General features: G+C 51.1%; 3 protein-coding genes across 3 annotated transcripts; 2 read left to right on the forward strand and 1 right to left on the reverse strand.

Moving 5' to 3' along the window:
- Positions 1-567: 567 nt before the first annotated feature.
- N7506_001621 (ankyrin repeat domain-containing DHHC palmitoyltransferase family protein) lies at positions 568-2,926 on the forward strand (the record flags this gene model as incomplete). The annotated part of the gene is made up of 4 exons (XM_056950917.1): positions 568-834; positions 907-2,048; positions 2,100-2,212; positions 2,262-2,926. The coding sequence occupies 4 exons, from the start codon at positions 568-570 to the stop codon at positions 2,924-2,926; spliced, it is 2,187 nt and encodes a 728-aa protein (XP_056816832.1).
- A 2,152-nt stretch (positions 2,927-5,078) lies between these two features.
- N7506_001622 (uncharacterized protein) lies at positions 5,079-6,626 on the reverse strand (the record flags this gene model as incomplete). Its single annotated transcript, XM_056950918.1, has 2 exons — positions 5,079-5,691; positions 5,779-6,626. 2 exons carry the CDS (start codon positions 6,624-6,626, stop codon positions 5,079-5,081), a joined length of 1,461 nt encoding a protein of 486 aa, XP_056816833.1.
- A 1,885-nt stretch (positions 6,627-8,511) lies between these two features.
- N7506_001623 (uncharacterized protein) lies at positions 8,512-23,638 on the forward strand (the record flags this gene model as incomplete). The annotated part of the gene is made up of 4 exons (XM_056950919.1): positions 8,512-12,451; positions 12,486-16,660; positions 16,707-23,408; positions 23,483-23,638. The coding sequence occupies 4 exons, from the start codon at positions 8,512-8,514 to the stop codon at positions 23,636-23,638; spliced, it is 14,973 nt and encodes a 4,990-aa protein (XP_056816834.1).
- Positions 23,639-24,829: the final 1,191 nt, after the last annotated feature.

Here is a 24,829-nt window from a genome sequence, read left to right on the forward strand (position 1 = left end):
CCAATCCGCGAATCTACATCATGACAGTAGATCAATAGCCCGAATGAAGCAGTATATCATTAGATCATTAGCATCATGATCAACGCAGCGCAGTGCGGAGTGGAAGTGGAGTGAGGCGCTGTCAAGCCGAAATGCGGCTGCCTGTAAAGAGGCTGAGTAATCAGCCCTGCGCCCCAGGTTGGATCAAAATAAATTCAACTTGCGATTTGCAAGCAGAGCAGTTGGCAATTTGGCAGAGACCCAATTCACTCTTTCATCTCATATTGCGAGTGCAGAGTCCGTCATCGCTACTCCGTACTCCGTCCTTGGTCCTTGGTCCGGTATTCGAGAGTCGACGTGTCGCGAGTTAGCGCCGCAAATCGTTACCGCAAAAAAAAGACCGCCCTGTCGACTTTCTTCATCTCTGTGGACCAGAGGGTTGAACATTCTCTCACGACTTGAAACGACTTTGCGCCTGTGAGGGAATCGCGATGTTCTTTTAGATCACCGTCTTATCCCATCCCCGAATCCCCGAACCCTCGAATCGAGTCCCCTGTTGATTACTCCACTCGGCATCAACACCTCGATATGTCTACCAAACCCTCTGAAACAGACCCTTGGGGCTCTAGCCCAGGTCAAACCTCTGGCTCTCCCTCAGCCTCGGGTGGAAATGATACCCCGAACGAGGTCGAGATGAAGAGCTTACGCCCCGACCCTCCCAAAGGCTCAATTCCCCTGGGCGAGGATGTGATGCAATTGGCGCGAATGGGTGAAATTGGCGCCATGCAGAACCTCTTCACAGCTAAGAAATTTACCGCGAATCATCGCGACGCCGAGGGCATTACGCCTTTGCACGTTCGTTCCCGTACCGCTCACAATGACTACCGGAGATGACCACTGACATGACATTCTCTTTCCTTCTTACAGTGGGCCGCCATCAACAACCAATATGCGATGTGTAAATTCCTTATCGACTCCGGAGCCGACGTCAACGCCAAGGGAGGAGAATCAGTCGCAACACCCGCCATGTGGGCCGCGCAACGTTGCCACTACTACATCGTCAACCTCCTCCTCCAAAGCGGTGGAGATCCCCTCCTCACCGATGTCCAAGGCTACAATATCCTTCACCTGGCCACCATTGACGGCAACGCGTTCTTGGTTGTGCTTCTCCTGCACCAGGAGATCCCCGTGGACGTGGTGGACCAGCAAGGACACACTGGACTGATGTGGGCTGCGTACAAGGGATACCCCGTATGCGTGGACTTGTTCCTGCGCTGGGGCGCCAATGCGAACGCCGTGGACGAAGGTGGTCTGACCCCGCTCCACTGGGCTTTGGTCAAGGGCTCAATGCCTTCCGTTCTCAAGCTGCTGGAATACGGCGCTGATCGCTTTGCGAAGACCCGTGATGGAAAGTCGCCTGCGACTGTCGCACAGGAAATGAACACCACGCGCGTTTGGTACCGATCGCTCAACGAGCGCGGTTTCGAGCCTGATGGGTCCCAGAAGGTGGTGCCTATGGGACTGTCGAGCTTTGTGCGCAACAAGAGCATCATGGCCAAGTTCTTCTTCTTGTGGCCTTGGCTGACAATTCTGCTGGCGCTATGGATGTTAAGTCATCTTGCGATCTTCATGTCTGTGCCTCTGGTGTTGGTGACCGTGTTTGGAATGCAATACGTTGCGCAGCAACTTGCGAACAAGGGCCCGGCGGAGTATCGCATCTTGCAGAAGACACCCTATCTTGCGGGTGTGTTTGCTGGAACGTTGTTCTGGGTTGGACTTCGGTATGCGTTCAAGGTGTTACCTGCAACTTACTCTTCGAACCCGATCTTGAACATCATGTTTGCGGTGTTCTTCTGTGCTACCGCGTACTTCTACACTATCTCTATGGTCCAGGATCCGGGCTATGTTCCGAAATTGAGCAGCAGGAATCAGCAGAGAGAGGTTGTCAAAGAGCTATTCGAGCTGTGGAAGTTTGACGAGGAGAACTTCTGTATCCCTTGCATGACGAGAAAGCCACTTAGAAGCAAGCACTGCCGACGCTGTGGACGCTGCGTTGCGAAGCATGATCAGTAAGTTCTTAATGACCCGGCCATCGATGGCGAATGCGCTAATATCAATAGCCACTGCCCATGGATTGATAACTGTGTCGGATCCAACAACCTCCGCCACTTTGTACTCTACATTGTGTCTCTCCAGGTTGGAATCATCCTATTCGTACAGCTGACCGTCGCATGTGAGTTCAAATCCAAACCCTGATTGGAAACAACCACTAATGAAATTAGATATCCAATCACTCCCCGCTCCCAGCAATGCTACATGTAACGTGATCAACGACGTCCTGTGCGACTACGCCTCTCGCGATACCTTCACCCTAGTCCTCAACATTTGGATCTCCCTCCAGCTCGTCTGGGTCACGATGCTGTGCGCCGTCCAGCTCGTCCAAATCTCCCGCAACCAGACCACCTACGAGAACATGCGTGGTCACCACATCGACCGATCCTACCCCAGCTCCCAAGCCTTTGCATCCGCCATGACCGCCGGCACCACCTCCATGGAAGCGGCCGGCTTCTCCGCCGCCGGACAAGGCCCCAACCCCGCCCTCCGCGGGCCCCCAGCACCCCGCCGCAAACACGGCTGCCTCGCGCAGTGGTCTTCCCTCCTCGGCGTGGATGCCTTCTGGACCACCGCCAAGGATGGCCTTCGCGATGGTCCGCAGGCCGCTCGTCCCCGCAACCCCTTCTCCCGGGGCGTGGTTACGAACTGCCGCGACTTCTGGTGCGACCCTGCGCCTCTGTTCGGCAAGCGCAACCCGGGCTCTGGGATGCTGGGCGGTGAGGTTGTCAACTATCACGATATGTACGAAACCCCGATGCGCATGCACACCGGGCGAAGCGAGGGAGCTGGCTACCGCGGCATTGCTGGCGAGGACCCCGATCATGCGGTGTAAAGTTCCGTCGGTGCTTGCTTTTTTTGTGTTTTTTTCATCTTTCGCGTCTCCTTATACCTTGCAGATCAGCGCGGTGTTGCATTGGGCATGTGGCACGAATGTTTGCATTTAGATGTACAGACAGACATTAATGAACAATATGTTATATCATCCTATCAGTGGACGTCACTCCATCTCGGCCGGTAAAAACTAACCTCCGAATCGCCATCAGATAAGATACGGCCTGCCGAACCCCAGTTCTGGAAACATACCATCTTCGGTAAAGCTTATAACCTTGGCAGAGCCCAAAGAACCTTGAAAAGAACGAGAAAATGCAGGGTGGCGAACCAGCCGATTGGCGGCTTCACTTTACAGTACTTACGACCAGACCGCGTACGGAGTACTTACTTCGTACACCTCCTCCGTACACCAAACCCGGTACCTGCATTGCCAGCGCACCGTACTTTTGAAAGGACCTTTGCGTTGAGCCCTGCAGGAAGCCAACTCTTGGCTTCCCGATGATCCAGCGTGGCCTGACACCTCGAAGCTAAAAGCTTCTAGCCCGTATCCAGCTACTCCTACGGAGACAGTGTGCACATTGTACGATCTCCCCCGTTTCCAGAAACCCAGACAACGGGGCTAGTCAACCCGAGCCACCAGTCCCACGACTCCATTCTACTGCAGCTCCAGTCTCCAGTCTCCAGTCTTCAGGTATCCAGACCTCGGATCAGTGGGCGGAATAGACCGCCTGTGGGAAAACTGTCACTGAGACATTCCGATATCGCCAGTTGCCGAACTGGTATCGATCTAATCTCGGCCTCTACCGGGTCCAGTCTGCGTGACGAATCGTACCATATGGAGTACTGTTTGTCCCATTCCCATTCTCCCTTTATGGTTACTGGTGTCCTGGTCGTGCATACTTGGTACATTATACATCGTAGCCGTGAACGCACATGCGGGCATGTAAAACGTGCAGCTGACAGTGCGTTTCGCAAATGCCAAGAAAATTCTTGCATGGAGGTCGACTCGGGACGGCTGATTCCGAGATTAAGTCGAGTCTCGTAGACAAAGCAAAAAGGGAATTACCACTCTAGAAGCGAAGTCTCAATGGCTAGGGACATGAACATGGTACTCCGTAGCATGAATATGAAGGAAGGCCTTCTCGAAATACTTGTACAAGTACATTAAGAAATAGAATATTACAAGTGCGTACAGACCCCATCTCGCTAACGACTTAGGCAGGTGATTGGCAAATCGGGAACCCCCTTCAACCTGGTTTCTTCGAAGTTACGGTCAGGCCTAAGCGGGAACCGTGTTTCAGAAATCACGGAGACTAGTCCTATGAACACTTGAGCCATTCAATATTACCGTAGACTAAAGTATATTAGTTTCCTCAGTACTTCTCTCTGCAATAATAAAGTACCATGGTCGAACGCCAAGGCATCTGATCTGATAAAAAATTTCTCAACTTATCTGATCCATGCAGGACCCACCTGCTGTTATCTGATTTGATCAAGATCTTTGCATGGTACGATGTGATACGTAGCAGTACGAGGATATCGAGGACCCTGTCTGGGTCTCGGCGTACAAGTAGCTGTGTACGGTGTATGAATGGGAGAATTGAGAGGCCATTGACATCTAGAATTTCTGGGTGGTTGAATTGGCATAAGGATCGGCGTCTGACTGCCGGCTATGGCGGTTGGCGTGTTGCTTTTTGATTTTGATTTTTTTTGATTTTTTTACTTTTTCCCTGCCAAGAGACGGGAGTGCGTAATTTTTTTTTTCTTTTTCTTTTTCTTTTTCTTTTTCTTTTTCTTTCTCGATATTCTTTACCAATTGTTTTTATGGAGTAGTATTTTCGCTTATACGGAGAGTACGGAGGATTCTTACCATCCCCACCCTCTCTCTGTCGGAGCTATTTGCCTACTTGGTGTCTTACCCTGAAGATCGGCTTTAAGCCGAGAAAAAGTTAACGAGCACCGAGCCCGTCGGAATACACGCAGACAGAGCACGCAAGATATGAGAGAAATGTCAATATAGCAATATTGTAGCAACACATCAGTAAAGAAGGGAAGAAAAGAAAAAACATAGCAGTATAGCAATTGGAAACAAAAAAATATAGCTCATTAATGCAAACATTCTAACATCTAATCCCACCAATACATTTTTCATCTCACAGCATAGCACGTACACGGGTGTCCTGCACCACGCCCGCTAACTGATCCGCAAACACCGAGTTAACAATCTCACCACCACGCACCGCCAGCACCGACAGCAACGAATCACTCAATCCATGAGTCTTCTCATTACATCCCTGCAGCCAAATGCCCGCATCGGCAGAGACCTTCTTCCCATCCAGCGTGGCCCGGTAATCACGACCAGGGTTCCACCCGGATGCACCAGCAGGTTGGAGAGAGCGCACGTTGTCGAGCATCTCCTCGTGTGCGTCGCGCAGGTAACCTGTCGCGACCATGACGGCGTCGACGTCCAGAACTTCCTTTTCGGACTCGTTCTTTACGGACTTGACGTGGAGGCGCATGCGGTTGGAGGGGTTGTGGTGCTCGATGCGGGAGATTGCGGACTCGGAGAGGATGCGCTGTTGCCATTGGGTTTCGTCGGGGTTTTCGACGCGCTGGAGGTACATGTCGTTGTAGATGGCTTCGATGAGTTCGAGGCGGACGACGCTGTAGTTGGTTGCTTTTTCGGTGGCGATGCGGCGGGTGCGCTCTTCCTTGGACATTTCGTAGAACTTGTCGATGCGTTCGGGGTTGAAGATCTCGTTGACGCTGTGAGGGGTTAGTTATGGATTTCTTTTTTTTTTTTTTTTTTTGGTGGGGAGAGTGCGGGGTGCGGGAATGCGGAATGTTGCTTACAAGGGAGAGTCGTCACTGGGACGCAGGGCGGAGTCACGGAGGATCAGGGTAGTGCGTGAGTTAGGGTAGCGGCGGTGGAGATCGTGGTAGATCTCGGCGGCACTCTGGCCACTGCCGACGACGGCAATGTTGTAGGGGGCCAGGTCGTCGGTCAGCATCTGGGGGAGGGTGGTGCAGTACTTGGAAGAGTGCATGATGCGGGGATCTTGAGGGAAACCAGGCGGCATCTTAGCCTTGCCGCCAATGGCAATGACGACCTTGCGGGAGTTACGGGAGGTGATCTCGCCGGTACCGGTGTTGCGCGAGACCACGGTGAAGTAATCCACGACGCCGCTGGCATCGGTCTGACCGGGGACGACCTCGACAACCTCCTCGCCGTAGTTCACGACGTTCTCGAAGCGGTTTGCGCACCAGCGCATGTAATCCTCGAACTCCATACGCGCGGGCAGGAAGGTGCCCAGGTTTGTGAAGTGGATGAGACGGTTCTTGTGGTGCAGGTAGTTAAGGAAGGTGAAGCTGCTGCGGGGGTCACGCAGGGTGGCGAGGTCCTTGACGAAGGAGATCTGCATGCGCGAGCCGGGCACCAGCATACCGGAGTGCCAGGCGAATTGGTTCTGCTTCTCCAGGAAGCAGACCTTGGGCTTGAAGTTGGTCTTGGAGCCGAGGGCGGGGTCCATGGCGTCGTTCAGCGCAATGCCGATGGCCAGTGAGGCCGGACCGAAGCCTACGCAGAGCAGATCGTGCATCTCGTCGGAGCCGGTGGGCCGCAACAGCGACCGTCCCGTTTGGGGGGTGCGTGGGACCACGTCGAGGAAGGGAAGCTCTGACTTGCGGGTAATGGGCTCCATGGTGGACAATGTAGACCCGGGAAATAAGAAAAGGGAAGCTAGACAAAGAAAGTCAAAAAACAGCAGGGAAGAAAGGCTTTATGTACTCTGATCTGAATCCGAGCGGATCAGATAAAAAAACCCAAGTGGATACAACACGGTACCTCGTCAAAAGCTCTCGCTTGAGCGTGCCAAGCCGTATTGATTACCGTTTGGTGGTTTTGAAAGTTTCCGGAATTTTATCAATCAGCGGTGTTTTTTTTTTCAATTTTCAATTTTGGTTTTTTATTCTTTCTCCACTGTCTCCAGGCTATTTCCAAGTTTCCTCTGGTTTTTTTGCAATTTGTCGGAGTTTTTCCTTTCTGGCGCCATTCCTCTGGTAGAGATCCCGGTATTGACGTTCTCATGCGACCTTACTAGAACTCTTTCAGGTACTCTCTGTACCTTACCCTGGTCTATATGCACGATCATGCAAAAGAACAAAAGAATACATTTTTTTATTTTTGTATGATTATTTGTCGAGGATCAATTTCCAAAATTTAAATAGTTTCACGCTTCATGCGCCATCGTTGACCATCTATAGAGCAGGGATTTGTAAACAGCAGCACTATCACAGGGCCCGATGTCGGGAAATGCAGGACGTGGGAGTCGGAGCCAGTCCGTATAGAGTAGAAGAGCGTCAGGTCATGTTCAAAGGGTGCGTCGACACGTTTCTTGGCACCGCACTGAACTCGTTTCCAGTGGGGCCTCTTATGCAGCTAATAGCGGCTAATCTGGAAAATACCTCCGCACACTGGAGATTTCGGCCTTTTGATTTGGGAGGTGGCTCGTTTTTAGTTTGCTTTTTCTTTTCATGCGGCTTTTTGTGTTTCGGGGATCGTTGAATCGTGTATGAATTAGGAATGTGGACTACCAGTAGGTTGAAATGGCGTTGCAACCTGCTAGCCTCGGTAGATTGGTCTAACATTGGGCATATACTGAGTGGGAGTCACAGCCCTGAAGAGAGTATATAGCCCTGAAGTACGAAGTACGAAGTAGGTAGTGTCCACGGGCTGCGGTGGTGCTTAGTGATCCGTGCTTTAATGCCCTAACGGGCATTGTTGAAATGACGTATTTTGTATTTCACACTGCACATAGGACTACGAAGTAGAGAAATAGTAACTATAGTGAGTAGAGTAAATATAGTCAGTACAGGAGTACTCTGTACTCTCATTTAAATATGTTTAAATATAATTGAAAACCATTGAATACATGATATGCATGTTGCATTGGAAAATACGCATTACGAATAGAGTATATATTACCGGACAATACGTCACCACATACCTCCAGGGCTGTCGTAATTAACGGTGGACACCTGGACACCTGGCCGAGGGACTGCGGATGATTCAGCCGAATGACCGGAGTGGGGGAAAATGGTATGATCTTCGATTTCAGCTGTCAGATGATATTGGACACTGGCAGGTCGAGTCCGATGAGGATATTCATTGAAAGCCAAATTACCAAATTACGATTTTTATAGTTCACCTCGAGGGAAGGGAACGGAACACCAACGCCAGTCAGAGAGGCTTGATCTCGTCCAGGCACCCACTCCAACCCACCTCCAACCTTACACTCCGAGTTTCTGGCGCTTGGCTCGCCAAAGATCATCCTCATTCATGAGTGCGAGTAACACCGTCAAATTTCCCCTCTTTGCTTTTTCTAATCCCCATTCCCCCTCTGGTGGGAACTGCTCTCTTCGCGCGCTTGCCTGCATCCTCGACCAATCTCACCAGCCACTCACATCGCTCCTATTAATTTCGCATAAGCAGACCCATCTATAACTCTTGACCATGCATTGAATAGGCTCAGAGTGTGTTTGTGTGAGAATTTCTTTAAAAAAAAAGAGAGAGAGAGAGAGAAGAACATGGATCGGTTTACTCAATTTCCAGCCGTCAATGACGACGGCGAGGAAGTCCATGTCATTCCCTGGAACCTCGACTGTCAACTCCCATCCGAGGTATTGGCCGTGTCGTGGGCAGTCTTATTACGTGCATTCACTACCGATGAAAATCCGGTATTCCTGCTGAACGGTGCCCCCGTCAAGGCAGACCTGGCAGCGCAAACAGTCCAACCAGCCGATTTGGCGTCCGTGGCAGATCTCTCCGTCAAACACACAGCCGTGGTGTTGGGGGATCCATTATTCAACAATGGTGAACGTCCCCCCGCGCTCCGCTGGACGGTGGACCCCACCTCGCAATCCGGAGCCTTGTGCGCGACCGGAGGCATGGATGCCCCATTCCTGTATCAACTGGGAAAGCAACTGAAGCAGATCATTCAAGAGCAAGCAGCATCCAAGGGCATTCATGTAGAACTGTCTGCTCTGGAGGTTCCAACGGTGGCGGTGTCAAACGCGGAGCCTGCGATACTGCCTGGTCCTGGGTTGCTGCATGAGCTTGCGTTGCGCGGGCTCAATGATTCGAACCACGCGATTGAGTTTCTGACGGCGGACGGAGACGTTCGTTGCCTGTCCTACCGTGACCTGGATCGCCTTTCCTCGAAGCTCGCGAGTGAAATAGCTCGTGCTTCATCTGATTCTGGACAGAGGGTTGTCCCTGTGCTGCTCCCCCAGTCCGTGGAACTCTACATCTCATGGCTGGCGATTCTCAAGTCCGGCGCGGCGTTTTGCCCTTTGAATACCGATGCTCCTACAGACCGCATTGAATTCATTCTACAAGATGTGGCTGCTTCGGTTGTGATTACGAATGATGCACTTGCTCCCAGAATACCACCCAAAGATCACATCTCAGTCCTTACCGTTGACAACATCCAAGGCGACACCAGTCCCGCGGAGCCATTCGCTATTGAAACCACCCCTCACTTGGCCTATGTGATGTACACCTCTGGATCAACGGGCCGCCCCAAAGGTGTCGGGGTGTCCCATCTCGCTGCCACGCAATCTCTTCTTGCTCATGACGATTTGATACCCCAATTCAAGCGATTTTTACAATTTGCATCTCCAACTTTTGACGTTTCTGTATTCGAAGTCTTCTTCCCAATGATGCGCGGAGCAACCCTGATCGGCTCCGAGCGTGAGAACATGCTTCTTGATATCTCCCATGTGATGACTACCATGAAAGTTGACGCCGCAGAGCTCACTCCAACGGTTGCGGGTGAGCTTCTCCGCACCCGAGCCGCAGCTCCATCCCTCCGTGTCCTTCTCACCATTGGTGAGATGCTCACTAGACACGTGGTCGATGAATTCGGCCAATCCGAATCCCGGGATGGGATTCTCCATGGCATGTACGGACCTACTGAGGCTGCAATTCACTGCACCGCTGCCACCCATTTCAAAGCGAAAGACCGAGTCAACATGATTGGAACGGCCTTCAAAACGGTCTCCGCATACATCATGTCCCTTCCCGACGAGTCCAGCGAACTCCGGACCCTTTCCCTAGGCCAGATCGGAGAGCTGGTCGTCGGCGGTCCTCAACTGGCTGATGGATACATCAATCGCCCGGAAGAAAATGCCAAAGCATTCATCGATAGTCCGACGTACGGTCGACTATACCGAACAGGAGACAAGGCTCGCATGCTACCCTCCGGCGAGATAGAATGCTTTGGCCGAATCTCCAGTGGCCAGGTCAAGCTTCGAGGTCAGCGTATCGAGCTCGGTGAAATCGAACACGTTATCACCAGGGCCTCTGGTGTCCGCAGTGCCGTGACACTCGTCATCGATGGCAACCTTGTCGCTTTCGTGCTTATCACAGAAAAAAATGTGACAGATAGCAGCTTGCGAGACGTATGTCGTCAGCTGCTGCCCCGTTTTATGATCCCAGGCGAATTTGTGCTGGTCGATCAATTTCCCCAATTGCCCTCTGGCAAGATCGACCGCAAGACGCTAGAGGCCGACTTCGTCCAACATCGCGACAGCGCGCAATCCGTTCACCAGGAATCCCGAGATGAAAAGGAAGAATCTATCGTCCTGTGCGTCGCAGATGTGCTCGGCCGACGACTGGCACCAACAGAAAGTCTAGCTGCAGCCGGTCTTGATTCATTGGCGGCAATCCGTCTCGCGTCTCATCTTCTGGATGCGGGGATTCGTCTTGGCGTGGCATCATTAATCGAAGCCGATTCCATCGATGGAATCTGGCGGCTGGCTAGCTTAGAAGCCGATAAATCAGTCGGGAACACGCAAGCTGCGCTACAAACGATCTCCGAGTTGGTTGCGGAGGCAGGCGCATCGCGGGTGAATACTCTGGGCTTGAGTCAGGTGTCAGAGGTTGTTCCGTGCAGTCATATCCAGCAGGCTATGGTCCTAGAGACTGTGAGGGATGAAAAGGCATACTGCAATTGGGTTGAACTCGAATTCGACTCGATCAGCCCGACAGAGTTGAAGAATGGCATAGCTCAGCTCGTGGAGCACAATGAGATCTTGCGATCTGGATTTGTGGAAATCGGCCTGAAGGATCATTCCTACGGTCGCTTTACCCGGAACAATCTCGATTCAGAGATCTGCCAGGTGGATGCATTTAATCACGATGTGGCCATGGCTGCAGGTCATGACATTTTACATCCATTCCAGGTTCAGATCAAGGAGGATACCAACCTCCGCGCTCTCGTTCATATCCATCACGCGTTGTACGACGGTTGGTCCTGGCAAATTATGTTACAAGACTTATGCAAGATCTTGTCCGGAGAACAACCATCCTCCAGACCACCCTATGCCATCATCACGAATTTCTTCATCGAGCAAAGTCTCAACATATCCTTCTCAGAGTCTGCATCCTACTGGCACGATCAACTTGAAGGCCTGACGCCAACACCCTTCCCTACCCTCCTTGGCAGCTCCGTCCAGCCCTCCACCTCTCATACAACCCGCATCCTTCATACCCCGATTTCAAAACTAAGCGACGTATCCCACAACCTCCGTGTCAGTCGACAAACAATCTTCCAAGCAGCCTTCACCTACATACTCTCCACCTACCTTGGCAACAGCGATGTCACTTTCGGAACTGTTTTCTCAGGCCGAACCCTCCCCCTCAAAGGCATTGAGAATATCCTGGGGCCATGCATCAGAACTCTCCCGACACGCATGAACATTGCCAAAATGCAAAATGTGTCCGATCTCCTACTGGCAATCCAAAACATGAACCACAAGAGTCTCGAGCATGGAAGCCTACCCCTTCAGGACATCAAGAAAGCCTCCGGCATCGACCTGCACCGCAGTCTGTTTGATACAGCACTTGTATGGCAAGAGAGTATCTGGTCCCAAGAGCCTGATGGCGTCAAGCAAGTTGGCGCCGGTGAATTCTTGGAATTTGCACTCTTACTAGAGTTTGAGCCTAGAGACGAACATGTCTTTGCTAGAGCCACATTCCAGCAAGCGATCTTGTCCTCTGAGCAGGCAGACCTGCTGCTCGCGCAGGTCGACGCCGTCGCCCAGATCCTGATTGAGCACGCGGAGATTCCGATTGCGGATATTCGATCGCTCCTCCCTCGTGACACGCTGTCATACCACGCCGCACCTGTGGTGGAGTATAATATCTCATTGGTTTCCGGTGTGGAGGAAGTTGCAGCAGCGGATCCTGATCGGGTTGCTCTCGAAGAGATCACATGGAAAGAGACAGCAAGTTGCATTGAGCGAATCACCTACGGCCAATTGAATTCCCGGGCCAATGGGCTCGCACACTTGCTGCTCCACGTTGGAGTTTCCAAGAGGGATCTCGTCCCCATTCTCCTTACTTCAAGAATCGACATCCATGTTTCGGTGCTTGGAATTGCCAAAGCTGGTGCGGGTGTCTTGCTTCTTCCTCATGGAATTGAAGATCTCCAGCCCCTTTTCTCAGAAGCAAAGTCCAAGTTCTGTATAGTCGATTCTGTGACAGAGACGACCTACAGGCTACCTCCTCTCAAACTTGTCCAGCGGATTCATCTCTCTTACTCACTCAATGTCTACGATGAGCTCAACATCCCCCTACAGCAACAAGCCCTCCGACATCGCATACGCTGTCTTCGGGACCGATCATGCGAACACGATGCTTGTCTCGCGCCGTGCTCTGCAGAGCACCATCAGTGCCCTCGCAATTCAATACCCAGCCCCGAAAGGATCAAAAATCCTCTCTTCCCACCCCCACTTCATAAGCGAAGCGTTCTTCACTTGGCAAAATGGAGCTACTCTATGTTCCACTCCAGACCTTGGCTCGGTCAATCACCTCGAGCAAGCTTGTCAAGAATTGGGCGTCACGCATCTCCACCTAACTCCCACACTGGCTTCTCGAGTCAACCCTGATGCTGTCCCAACGGTGCAGTCTCTTCTCACATCGGGCGAGCAACTGACTCACCGAGTCCACCGTGCTTGGTCTGATAAGGGCTTTTATCATGCCTATAGTTCTCAAGCGCTCGCTCATCCTTTCACAATCTCTAAGGTTGATCGAGCAACCTCCGTTCACAATATCGGCCAGCTATTAGGTCATACGTCCATCATGGTTGCGGATGAATCGTTGACCTTGCTCCCACGTGGTGCTGTGGGCGAGCTTTGCTTCGGTGGCGATGATTTCAGGACGTATCTGGATGCCTCAAAGATCTTGTCTGGCCAACTCGCGGATCACCCCGAATCCGGTCCTCTTTATCGGACTGGCGAGAATGGTAGACTACTCCCTGATGGGACACTCATTTTGGAAAGAGCTTCTGGGTTGCAGGGCGTTGATCTCGACGAAGTTGATCGCGCGCTGTCATCATCGAAAATGGTTCAAGAGTTCGCCAGCTTGGCTCTGGATTCGGAGTCAGGCCAGCAGTTGACTGTGTTCTGGGCTCCCTCTTCCAAATCTGTCAGCTCGGAACTCGAGGATATCACTGAAGATTTGTTCTCCGAGCTCAGCAAAATATTGCCCGACGCTTCCCTTCCCTCCCTCCTCGTTGCGGTAGACGAGATTGATGTCACTTCATTCTACACGATTGACTATGCAGCGCTGAAACTGCGTCGGGAAAGACTGACTGGTCAGGAACTGGCGATCTTCTCGCCGAAGCTCAATGTCAATGGTATCGATGATCAACTCACTCCGGTTGAAAAGATTATCTCGGAGGCTTTGTCGACAGTTACTGGCACAAACCAGAGCCGCATTGACAGACACACATCTTTCTATAAATTGGGTCTAGACTCACTTTCTGCTATTTCACTCTCGCGCAAACTGCAGGAATCCGGATGTGGAAGACTTGCCGTGTCGACGATTCTGCGTCACAGCTCTGTTTCTCAGCTTGCATCTGTTGTTTCTCCAATCAGTAACGGGGATGAACATGAGCCTATTACCGCTACAGCTGAAACCAGTGAGGCTACTGCAGTGTTTGACAAGAGCTTTGTTCAACACGTGGGCAGTGATTTCTCATCTTCTGGCACATCAGTCCAAAACATCTACCCTTGTACACCTTTACAGGAGGCGATGCTTGCAGCTGAGTCGGGTGGTCAGTCTGCCTACTTTAACCACCTATTGCTTCTCGTGCACAGTGATGTGGAGGCTATGAGACTGGCTTGGGCACAGATGATGCAACGACACAGCATTCTCAGGACTTGTTTCACACAGACCCATGACAAGCGATTTGCGTACGCTCAAGTTGTTTTGAAGACCTCGGCCTTGCCCTGGAAGCAGATCGAAGCATCGTCCCTTGAGCTTGATGGTGTCGTCAAAGAGAACAAAGCCAACTTCGAGGGAATCTCACCTGTCAATGGAAAGCTACCATATTCGTTGACTCTCATCACTGATTCCACAGCGCAGACAACACACCTTTTGTTGTCTATTCACCATGCTCTATATGATGGGGAGGGTATATCGCAGCTCTTGCATGAGATGCAGCTGGCACTTTCCAGTCAGGAGTTGCCAATGACCACGCCATTCCATCAATTCATCAATTACATGACATCCGTTGACTACAGCGCCTCAGATGAATACTGGAAACAATATCTGGCGGGCGTCTCGCCAACTCTTCTTCCTGCCGCCAGTGCGCCTGAATGCGCTTCACAGCAAATTCATACGTCCCTCAATACCTCCTTTGCATCCTTCAAGCAGCAATGCAAGGATCTCTCTGTCAGTCCTCTGAACGTGTTCCACGCCGCATGGGCTAGACTACTTTCGCTGTACACCGAGACTTCGGACGTCTGCTTCGGCAACGTTTTCAGCTGCCGAACGATCCCTCTTGATGGCGCAGACCGGATCGTCGGACCTTGCTTTAACACCCTCCCGATCCGAATCAAGTCTTCTTCAAAAGCAACGAACAGTGATCTTTTGAAATTGGCACAAAAGAGTAACAGCGACATTTTGCCTCATCAACTCAGTCCCTTGAGGCAGATTCAGCGCGTTGTTGGAGCCGGCTCCAGGCTTTTCGACACTTTGCTCATCTTCCAGAACAGGGACACTGATCTGGATACCAACACCTGGGAACTCCTTCAAGATGAAGGAAACATGGGATTCCCTCTCATCTGCGAGATCGTGCCTGACGATAAGGCAGGCGCAATCCAGATCTGCCTTCATTTCCAGTCATCACACATCTCACACGCTGCCGCCGAAAGCGTCGCGCGAGACTTTGTCGCTCTCGTCGAGCACATCGCTCAATATCCCTCTGCTCAAGCTTCTGACAAGGGACCCCTGGGTGAGGATATTCCCCGTGTATTTACGCAGGCGACAAGCAAACCTGTCAGCTTCCGAACCACCAAGCCCCATCAAACTCGTCCTTGGACGCACCAGGAAGAGGCTGTTCGTGATCTTCTGTGCAAGTTCTCCGATTCAGAATCCGAGAACGTATCGCAAGACACGACTATCTTCCAGCTCGGCTTGGATAGTATCAACGCTGTTCAAGTCTCAGCAAAGCTGCGAGGATTGGGGTATAAGATTTCCTCTGGTGATATTCTTGAAGCTGCTTCTATCGATCAGATCGCTTCTCTTCTCGGTTCCAGTGAGAAGACAGACGAGGAAGCGGTTTATGACTTTGACGCTTTCCAAAATCTGCATCTGCAGTCTGTGTGCCAACAGTTTGCCATCAATGAGGAGGTGCAATCCCTCTATCCGTGTACGCCTGTTCAGAATGGTATGCTGGCTGCGTACACCCACTCTGATGGTGCCGTTTACTTCAACCGTATGGCTTTGAAGTTCTCGACGCCTTTGGACTCGGCGCGCTTGAAAGAAGCGTGGTCTACGGCTGTTGCACAGCATGAGATGCTTCGAACGGGTTTTGTTGAGCTGCGCGATCAACAGCATCCTTTTGCTATGGTGACCTACAACTCCATCGAGCTGCCCTGGTACGAGACTTCATCGGAATCTGCCTCCAACCACAAGCCCAGTTTGAGAAATCTTCACCAACCCCCTTGGAACGTTGAGGTTGAGGCCGGTGAAAGCGTCAGCGTTCTCTATTTCTCAGCATTGCACGCTATTTATGACGCCCAGTCTTTGGCTTCCATTTTCGCCGACGTCAAAGCCGCATATGAGGGAAAGCCCCTTGCTACACGCCCTTCGATAAGCGAAACTCTCAGCCCCATTCTCCTTGAAAGCAAGGGCCAACGTGAATTTGCAACCTTCTGGAAAGATCTAGCCGCAGAAGTTCACCCCTCCAAATTCCCAGATCTGCATCCCATCCGCTCAGACAAGCGACGAATCCTCACTTCTTCTATCCGCTGCTCACAGCCTCGCAAGGCTCTGGAGGATGCATGTCGCGAAATTGGTGTCACTCTACAAGCAGCGGCCCAGACTGCGTGGGCTCGTTTGCTATTTGCATACACTGGAGAGTCGAATGTGACTTTCGGAACAGTGCTTTCTGGAAGAAATCTCTCTACTGCAGCTCAGGATGCTGTATTCCCCTGTCTGGTCACTGTGCCCACGCCTGTTCGTATCGAGGGCGCCAATCGAGAAATCGTAGATCGCACATTGAAGAGAAACGCCTTGCTAGTGAAGAATCAGTTTGCTCCGCTTGCCAATATCCAGCGCTGGGTGGGTAGTGACGAGCCACTCTTTGATACATTGTTTGCTTATCAGAAATTCGCTGGTGTTTCTAATGGATGGGATGTTGTTGATGAGGAGACAATTATTGATGTGAGTATGACTTTTCTTGCGTTTGAACTCGGCTAATTTTGCACAGTACCCTGTTTCTATCGAGTTGATTCCGCACTCGGAGGACTTACAAATCTCGTTGAGCTATCGCAGTGATGTTCTTCCTGCAGAGCAGGCTGATTTGCTTTTGGATCAGTACGATAAGCTTTTGCAGGATACTGTCTTTGTTCCTGATTCCGACACCACAAGTCATCAGGCTGTTGGTCAAAGATTACTTTCGGTCACTCCCGCAAAAGAAGCACCGATCCCTGCGCCTGTCAACTTGCTGCATCAATTTGTTGAAGTCAATGCTGTGAAGATTCCGGAGAAGGTCGCTTTTGAATTTGCCTTCGGTGAGACTGCTGATAGTCTCCAAAAGAAGACCTGGACTTATCGCGAGTTCAATGAATGCGGTAACCAGATTGCACATCTTCTACAGAGCAAGGGATCTGTACCGGGCGGGATCGTTGCCATCTGCTTTGAAAAATGTCCGGAAGCCTCCATGGCCATTTTGGGAATCTTGAAAGCCGGTTGTGCGTATTTGGCTCTGGATCCCGGTGCTCCCATCTCCCGCAAGCAGTTCATGCTGGAGGACTCAGGTACCAAGGTCCTGCTTTGCAGTCAATCAAAGAAGACCGAATTGAGCGGTCTTGAAGGCATTGACGTGCAAGCTCTTGATGAGCCGGGTCTTTTCGATGAAGTCGCTACCGGGGATGTCACACTTGCTAGACCGATCTCTTCAGCTGATACATGTTATTGTTTGTACACTTCTGGTACTACCGGAACACCCAAGGGCTGTGAGATTACACACGACAATGCCGTGCAAGCAATGCTCGCGTTCCAGAGATTGTTTGCCGGTCACTGGGATGAAGAGTCTCGATGGCTCCAGTTCGCTTCTTTCCATTTCGATGTCAGCGTTCTGGAGCAATATTGGAGTTGGAGTGTCGGGATCTGTGTGACCTCATGTCCTCGAGACTTGCTGTTCGAAGATCTTCCGGGGACAATTCAGAAGCTTCAAATCACACACATCGATCTCACACCCAGTCTGGCAAGACTAGTTCACCCCGATGAAGTCCCTTCGCTTTGTCGCGGAGTCTTTATCACCGGCGGAGAAGCACTGAAGCAAGAGATTCTCGATGCCTGGGGTAAGCATGGTGTAATTTACAACGGGTACGGGCCCACGGAAGTTACCATCGGTTGCACTATGCTCCCACGCATGACAGCCAACGACAAAGCCTCGAACATCGGGCCGCAATTCGATAACGTGGGGTCCTATGTTTTCAGCCCTGGTACAACGATCCCAGTGATACGCGGTGGCATCGGTGAGCTGTGTGTCTCCGGCCCGCTTGTCGGAAAGGGATATCTCAACCGCGAGGAGCTCACCAAGGAACGTTTCCAAGACCTTCCCGAGATCGGAGATCGTATCTATCGCACCGGTGATCTGGTCAGAATCCTTCATGATGGCAGTTTCCAGTTCCTTGGACGTATCGATGACCAGGTCAAGCTTCGTGGTCAGCGGCTGGAAATCGGAGAGATCAATGAAGTCATCAAGCAGGCGGCGTCTGAATTGAATGAAGTCGCTACACTTGTCATCACGCACCCCAAACAAGCGAAGGATCAGCTTGTCTCATTCTTCACAACGATTGCGGATAAGAAGTCCCGTGCTGATGTCGCGGTTCGATCTTCAGAAGATGACCGTGCCTTGCTTTCTAAGATCAAGGGCGCTTGTACTACTCACCTTCCGGGGTATATGGTACCAACTCATATCATTCCGATGACTCGCTTCCCGCTTTCTGCGAACAACAAGGCTGATATGAAGGTGTTGAAGAGCATCTATCAAGGCCTTACTCTGGAGGAAATCCAAAAACTCGGCGCGTTGAGCATTGACAAACCAACTGATAGCGCTCACGAGCTCAAAATCATCGATGTTCTCACCAGATTCATTGGGTCGTCTGAGAAGATCTCCTCGTGGTCCAGTATTTATGAATTAGGGTTGGATTCCATCTCCGTCATTGCTTTCTCGCGGAGCTTGAGAGAGGCCGGGTTTTCTCAGGCCCAACCTTCTGTTATCATGAAGCATCCCACCATCGTCACAATGGCGTCTGCACTTCAGCAGCCCAGCTTTTCCAATTCAGTGGAAACAATCCAGCGGAACGCCAAACAGGGAATCGCAGCGTTTGCGCAAAAGAACTCTCATGCCGTCATTGATCATATCGGAGTTTCTGACAGCGATATTGAGAACATTGCGCCTTGCACACCACTCCAGGAGGGTATCATATACCACTACCTGTCGAGTACCACGCCTTTGTATTGTTCTTCTTTCACATTTGAACTCGACGCGTCCATCGACGTTGAGACTTTGCGTGGAGCTTGGGCCCAGACCCAAAGAGAAGTTCAAATGCTCCGCGCCAAGTTCTCATTATCTCCCGATGGCTATGCTCAGGTCATATTGAAGCAAAGTGCACTTCCTTGGTTCTTTGACACAGTAGAAACCCAAAGTGGTATCGATGGTGTGCGCAAACAACGCCATGAAGCATGGACTTCTCAACTCAACAGCCTTTCAACTCAGCTGTGGGAAGTTGGAGTCATTTCTTCGCCTGAGCAGTCTGTGATGTGTCTGAATATGTTCCACGCTCTGTATGATGGAAACAGCTTGGTTCTTCTCCTCGAATCGGTTGCTCGCAACTACCTCAAGCAGAACAAGGACACACAGAAGGCTCCCGAATTCCTCGATGTCTTGCATCTTGGTCCTCTTTGCAAAGACCCTTCTGCTGAGAATTTCTGGAAAGAACATCTTGCAGACTGTCGCGACCGGCCGTTCGCCGAGAAAGGAACGGAAGACACACCCATTCTCCACAAGGTTCAGATCAATGCTACTGAGCAGGTTGACTCTCTCCGTCGATCTCTCAACGTGACCGAGCAAGCTGTGCTTCATACGTGCTGGCTTCTGACCCTTCAGATGCAGTACTCCTTCGTTCCACCACTTGGTATCATTGCCTCGGGAAGAACCATCGATGTACCAGGCATTGAAAATGTGATCGGTCCTCTCTTCAACACCATCCCAAGTAACGTTCAACTCTTTGGCTTGCAATCCTGGGCTGATGTCGCTCGCCGATGCCATGAGTATCATGTGTCCATGGTACCCTACCAATACACTGCTTTGCGAGACATTGTGAAGTGGCTTGGCAAAAGTCCCGATGAGCGACTCTTCAACACTCTGTTTGTCTTCCAGAGGGAAAGTGACGATGCTGAGCCCTTGAGCAAGAACCTCTGGCGTACTATGAACTCGGAGGCCGAACATGAGTACCCCCTTGCTTTTGAAGTTGTTCGCAATGGCAATCAATTTTTGACCGCAACCCTTGCTGCGAAGAGCAATGCGGTCTCTTTAGAAGACACTGAAAAGTTGCTTGCTACGTTCGAGACAATTCTCTCGCAGTTCGCCCAAGACCCAGACAGAGCACTACCAGAAATTGAAGGTGTCGCGCAGCCCATCACGAATGGGGAAGTGAATGGTCATCATGATCCCTCGGCTACGAAGCATGTCAATGGTGATCATGTGAATGGCTCCTCATTTGAATGGAGTTCCCAGGCGTGCATCATCCGCGATGTCATCGCTACTCTCGCAGGGGTGGAAGCCGAGTCCATTGGAGAGGAAACGTCAATCTTTGAAGTCGGTCTCGACAGTATCGATGCAATCAAAATCTCATCGCGACTGAGCAAAGCAGGTGTCAAACTTCAAGTCAGCTCCATCATGCGTCATCGCACAGTCAAGGCAATGAGCGCACAGCTCTCAACGTCTAATGGACATGTTAAAAACGGCGACCTGCCATTACTTGGTCAATTGGAGAAGTCGCTGACCAAGTTCTTGGAGAGCGAAGGCGGCCTTCCCTCCGATGTTGCTCGTGTTCTACCAGCTACGCCCATTCAGGAAGCTATGGTAGCCGAGATGACTGCCTCTGGCTATAAGAACTATTACAACCACGAGATTCTCGAGCTTGAGCCAGATGTGGATCTCATGAAAATGGAGCGGGCTTGGAAAACGGTCGTCAACGCCCATCCCATTCTCCGTACTTCATTTGTTGAAGTTTGGGACCCTGAGATTGCAGTTTCCTACGCTCAGATTGTTCACAGTCAGAACCAATTCGACCTTCCCACTGTTCATTTACACGGTGTGTCTGTTGAATCGCTCATTGATACGCAAGTGTCCAAGACCCGCAATGAGCCGGTCAATGGTCCTCTGCTCTCCGTGACTATTGCAGTGGATGGGGCGAAACGCTACCTTGTCTTGTCGATCGCGCATGCTCTCTACGACGGTTGGTCTATCAACTTGCTCCACGAAGACATCGCTAGATCCTACGCTGGCGGAGATTGCGCGCGTCCGTCTGCCGACGACATTTTGGAGCAAATCATCTCCTCGTCGGGATCTGAAGCCCTGCGATACTGGCGTGCAGCTCTGTCCAACTTTGCCCCAGCGCCCTTCTTGCCCATGAAACACCATGAAGATGGCTCGACCGTTGTCTATCGCTCGGAGAAGGCATTGTCTGTTCCACTTTCCGATGCAGAGACATTCTGCAAGCGCCATGGCATTACTCTTCAGGCACTTCTTGTTACTTGCTGGTCTCTTGTCCTTACCACACACGTCAAGAGACTGGATGTGGGCTTTGGTCTTGTTCTTTCTGGGCGTAATGTTGCAGACTCGGAAGATGTGATGTTCCCGACGATGAACACTGTGGCCATGCGTATCGTTCTCCATGGTACGCGGGTCCAGCTTGTCAAGTACGTTCAGGAGGCTCTGCTTGCGATGTCAGAGTACCAGCATTTCCCGCTTCGACGCGCAAGACCTGATACTGGGTCTCAATCTTTGTTTGACACCTTGTTTATGTATCAGAAGCGACCAGTGGATAATCAGGAAGGGTCGTCTGCCCTTTACAAGTCTACTGGTGGCGAGGCAAGCGTTGAATATCCTGTTTGTGCTGAGATAGAAGGTGTTGGGGAAGAGCTTGTGGGCCGGGTGGCCGGTCGTGGAAATGTTGTTGGGGGTGCAGATGTTGATGTTCTGCTGGATCAAATGGGGGATGTCCTTTCGTCTCTTGTTCATAAATCGCATGAACAGACGGTTGAATTTACTGATGACGGAGTCAGAGTTTGTGGAGGGTTGCCTTTCAGGGAAATTGGACAAGATGTTCGTGTTGATGGGCCAAGAGAAATTGGGGAAACAGCATGGTCGCCCATCGAGTCAAAGATTCGCAATGTTCTCTCGGTTGCTTCCGGGGTTACCGAAGATTCCATTGGAAAGAGCTCAACTATCTTCGAGCTTGGACTGGACAGTATCAGCGCTATCAAGGTTGCGGCGCTACTGAAGAAACAGTCCGTGAGGCTCGCCGTGAGCGACATGCTCCGAGCAGGTACGATCGAGAACATGGCAACTGCTGCCAACAGCAGTCAGGCGGAACTTTCAGTCACCGATATATCGAGTATCCTCAGCCAGTCGCTGGATGGCATCGATGTTCCGCAGCTGCTACAGTCGCACGGCATTGACCCTCAACGTGTGCTGAGGTCATTCCCTACAACTGCGGGACAGAGCTACTTCCTTTCCATGCATACAGTCAATCCCGCAGTGTTCTACCCGGAATTCTACTACCTTGCATCAGAGAACTTGAGCCCAGAGACACTTGACCGCGCCTGGGCCCGGGTCGTCGACCAGACCCCAATGCTGCGCACAGCGTTCCTCCGCACAGACTCACGGCTTTCGCCGTACATCCAGGTGGAGCTTGAGGCGGTGCACATTCCAGTGATCTGGCATTCCAAGTTCGATCATCAACTTGTGTCAAAGAGTTCAAGGCAAGAATTTGGGGCTGTGCCGGTCGCACTGCATGCCTGCCAAACGGCCAAGGGGACGGCGCTTATTCTTCAAATTCACCACGCATTGTACGACGGAGTCAGTCTGCCGCATATTCTGGACAGACTTGTCTCGCACTGTGTCCAAGACGAGGTCGCCATCTCAGGCCCCGACCTGGGTCTCTCACAGCTCGTGGCATTCCAACATGTCCATTCGCCCGTGCATGTCCGGCGCCAATTCTGGCAAAAGTATCTAGGCCGAACCCCAACGGCGCTTAGGCGCGGGGATGGTTTCGGAACCGTGCAACACCACTACCGGCCGGGTCTGGTCACCAACATGGCCAACATCGAAAAGGTCGCTAAGCGCCAGGGCCTCAGCATTCAAACCATCTTCCTGGCCATCTATGCCCGCGTGCATATGCAACAGTTTGCAGCTGAAACGGCAGATGGCGCAGGGTCACAACAGCGGCTAATTGTAGGACTCTATATTGCCAATCGATCGCACTCTCTGGAAGGTCTGGCCGAATCCGTGATCCCGACCGTCAACATCGTTCCATTGCGATTGGATGACAAACTGAGCGATTCCACCCCCACTCTCCTGGATGCCGCCCGGCGAATTCAAGCGGAAATCAACGAGGTCAGTCGGGTGGAATACTCCAACGTATCGCTCCTGGAAATTGCCGAATGGACCGGTGTCCAGATTGACACCTGCGTCAATTTCCTGCGACTCCCTGAGCAACTGGCACCTGGCAACGAGAAGCTTTCGCTCACAGCTATTCAACGCGAGGAGTTGGAAAATCTTAGCGCGACAATTCCCTCGGACAACCAGAGAATTAAAAGCAATGGTGTTACGCCACCAGGTGCAGCCGAGCCCGATGATCTTAGCGTCCCAACGGCTCCATCTATCTTACTGGTATGATATGCACATCAAGAAATCCGATTCGGCACTAATGCAAATGCTAATGTTAATCTTTAATTTCTTGACAGCCTACGATCGACGTTGAAGCCGCCGTTCGCAAGGGTCGACTTGATTTCGGTCTCTTTGCGCCGCAGTGCAGGCTTGACGGTGCAATTGCGGAGACGCTGATTGACGCAATGAGACGCGAGATGTCCGCTTTGGTGACAGGCTTCGAATCTATGTAGAAGCTCTATGCTAGGGATGACTTCCGCGGCCGCTTCTGCCGTACTAGGTGATTCTTTTGCGGGGAATTCTGACTGTTTCTTTTCTTTTTCTATTTATGGGGTCTCCCTGTGCATGTGCATATGCTACCTGTCTTTTTTTTTTCTCTTCTTGTTCATGTTCATTTTCATGCTCTTTTCTTTTCTTTTCTTTTTTTCTTTTCTCCTTTTTGGCGCTGGATGTGTTCCCTCTTCTTCACAACCCTTGTTCCATGTATCAGATTTTGTATAGAGATAGACTTATGATTTGACGAGTGACGGCGGGACCCACGGTCTTCCGGGACGATCCCCGTGGAGTTCAATAGAAAGTCTCTTTGGCAGTGCGAACACCGAATCCCGAACACCGACCACCAGAGTATGCAGTTCCTATTTTCGGGCATAGGCCTACATTGCATGGCAGTGGACAGAGTACTCCGTACAGTCTACTCCGTACAGTTTACCTTTGCATTGTACATTGTACATTGTACATAGGTAATCTTAATCTGTAGTTGAAGATATGGGGGCTGTGTACTCTGTACTTCCCAGGTTGAGAAAGTAGACGGCAAACATACGGTGTCGGTTGTGGAGATGGGCATTAAAACAATCTCAAGGTTGTCCCGCACACTTTACTTTACGCCACTCGGGCTGGAATCCGCTTAACCCGGTCGTACATGAGTTTTTTTTTTTTTTTTTTCGTTCTTTTTTTTTCTCCTATGGGGTACTTTCTTTGCTTTTTTTCTCTATGGCCTGATGGGTCATATTCCGGGCTTCGCGGGTACAAAAGCAAGGGCGATTTCGCGTGGTCGAAGTTTTTCCCCTCTCTGCCCCATCTCCGTAACAAGGGATGCACAGAATAGTCTATGATGGCATGAAATTCAAAAGTGAAAAAGCCCAATGACGGAAGTTGAAACGGTACCTCATCCCCTCTTGGTTATTAGAGTGGCGTTCAGGTACTGCAGGGGCCGTGCGAGGTGATTTTTTGTTTTTTGAAAAAATGATTTATTAGTGTTTTTTTCAGAGTCGGAAATTCATCCAGCTGAAGTATAATTCTTTGCTTCTTCTTTGACTGCTTTTAAACGAAGTAATCCGTACTTTTATGTCTGTTGTACTTGAAAAGTACTGTTGTACCTGGAGGTTATAGATCGGATCCATGGTTCTGTTTATGCTGACATAAGT

Source organism: Penicillium brevicompactum (genome assembly GCF_028827555.1).
Source record: "Penicillium brevicompactum strain IBT 35665 chromosome Unknown utg000001l_segment0_segment0, whole genome shotgun sequence".
NCBI lineage: Eukaryota > Fungi > Ascomycota > Eurotiomycetes > Eurotiales > Aspergillaceae > Penicillium > Penicillium brevicompactum.